General features: G+C 33.3%; 1 protein-coding gene across 1 annotated transcript in view; it reads left to right on the top strand.

Annotated features, from left to right (window-relative positions):
- eml5 (EMAP like 5) overlaps nt 1-1,933 on the top strand; it is a 119,874-nt gene that overhangs the window by 113,557 nt on the left and 4,384 nt on the right. The window contains exons 36-38 of the mRNA XM_016543946.1: nt 355-543; nt 624-796; nt 1,135-1,297. Of these exons, the coding sequence (XP_016399432.1) occupies nt 355-543; nt 624-796; nt 1,135-1,297 (525 nt within the window). The remainder of the gene's footprint in view (nt 1-354; nt 544-623; nt 797-1,134; nt 1,298-1,933) is intronic.

Genomic DNA, 1,933 nt, shown 5'->3' with positions numbered 1-1,933 from the left:
AATTAGAAAATTTATTTTAAATTGTAACAATTTTCCATAATGTTGCTGTTTTTACTGTAGTTTTGATCAAATAAATGCAGCCTTGTAAATAGATAGATAGATAGATCTTCAGATCTTCAATATAGCAATAATGCTGTAGAAATCATAGAATATGTAAAAAGAGAGAGAGAGAAAAAAAACAAATTTCATTCCATGAATTTTTGAATTTGTGATAAGAAAGGACACAAAATAAGTAAAATGATATTTCTAAAGCCAATAAGAACAAACTAGCCTTACTCAGAAAGATCATGCTGGTTAATCATTTTTTTCTTATAAATAGTATGGCTCCCTGTGTCCTTTTTCTTGATTGTTTAGGGGAAGATTCTCGTAGGCACTCGGAATGCTGAGATTATTGAGGTTGGTGAGAAGAATGCAGCGTGTAATATTCTGGTGAACGGCCACATGGATGGTCCTATCTGGGGACTGGGAGCTCACCCCACCCGAGACGTCTTCCTGTCTGCTGCTGAGGACGGCACTGTGCGCCTCTGGGATATTTCAGAGAGGGTAAATTATATAATGCCTGTGCACAGTGATTTTTTCTGAGATACCAGATGATTCAAATGCTCTCTTGTATGGGAAAACAGAAGATGCTGAATAAAGTAAACCTCGGTCATCCTGCACGTGCGGTCAGCTACAGCCCAGAGGGTGACATGGTGGCCATCGGCATGAAGAATGGAGAGTTCATCATCCTCCTTGTTACCTCACTCAAGATCTGGGGGAAGAAGAGAGATCAGCGCTCTGCCATACAAGATATCAGGTGAGACTGACGCTAATTCATTTTATAAACATTTTCATAATAATTCAGCATATTCACTAAAATGTAATTTAATTTAATTTAATTTAATTTTTTATTTAATTTAATTTTTTATATTTTTTTAATTTTATTTTTTTAATTTTTTTAAATATTTTTTATGTTTCCAAGAAAATAAAGGCAATTTTAACATATGAAATAAAGTTGCAATTATGAAATACTAAATGCATTTCCATTTCCATTTCCGGCAGAAAAAAGTTTCATTATAGTTGTTTCTAGGTGAATGCTGTTTCATTCTGACATTAACATGGTCTATTGCAACAACTAAAGTCTCTTTTCCTCAGGTTCAGTCCAGACTCGCGCTACCTGGCTGTGGGTTCCAGTGAGAATGCAGTAGATTTTTACGACCTGACATTAGGACCGCAGCTCAACCGCATCAACTGCTGCAGGGACATCCCTAGCTTTGTCATGCAGATGGATTTTTCTGCTGACAGCTGCTATGTGCAGGTACAGCATGTTGGGCTGTGTTTGTGTGGGTTCACTTGTTTGTATGTGAGAATGATGACTGCCTGAACTGAACTTGTGAAAAGAAGTACACTTTAACATACTTTTACAAAGAGTGCTTATTACTGCAATTATATACTCTAAATTAGAATAAAATTAAAATGTACATTTATATTAAATGCAATTAGTTGAGGGCTTTTAGGACCAACTTATGTAGGACTTAAGTACATTTTTATATATAATTTCATAATTACTTCTGTTATCTTTGAAATATGGTTCAAATGTACTGCTGAATGTACTTGAAATAAAGTGTTGTAAAAGTGTGAAAAATACACTTTTTTTTGTGATGCATGGTGATTTAAGAATAGAAAATGAAGATTCTGTCATCATTTACTCACCCTCATGTCATTCTAATCCAAGGCTATTATAGTTTTGAGTTTTTTTAAAATTTCGTTTTAATTTCCAATTATTTCGTTTAGTTTCCGTTATTTTACCAAGTCTGTTTGTTAGTTTGTTTTAGTTTTTATTTAATTTAATTTTAATTTTAGTTTATCAGTTTATTTGAGTTTTTTATTTTTATTTCACTTAAAGGAGACATATTATGCCCCTTTTTACAATATGTAATATAAGTCTCAGGTG

Source organism: Sinocyclocheilus rhinocerous, unplaced genomic scaffold, assembly GCF_001515625.1.
Source record: "Sinocyclocheilus rhinocerous isolate Xijiao unplaced genomic scaffold, SAMN03320098_v1.1 scaffold1635, whole genome shotgun sequence".
Classification (NCBI taxonomy): domain Eukaryota; kingdom Metazoa; phylum Chordata; class Actinopteri; order Cypriniformes; family Cyprinidae; genus Sinocyclocheilus; species Sinocyclocheilus rhinocerous.
This window is presented reverse-complemented; position numbering and strand designations above follow the sequence as displayed.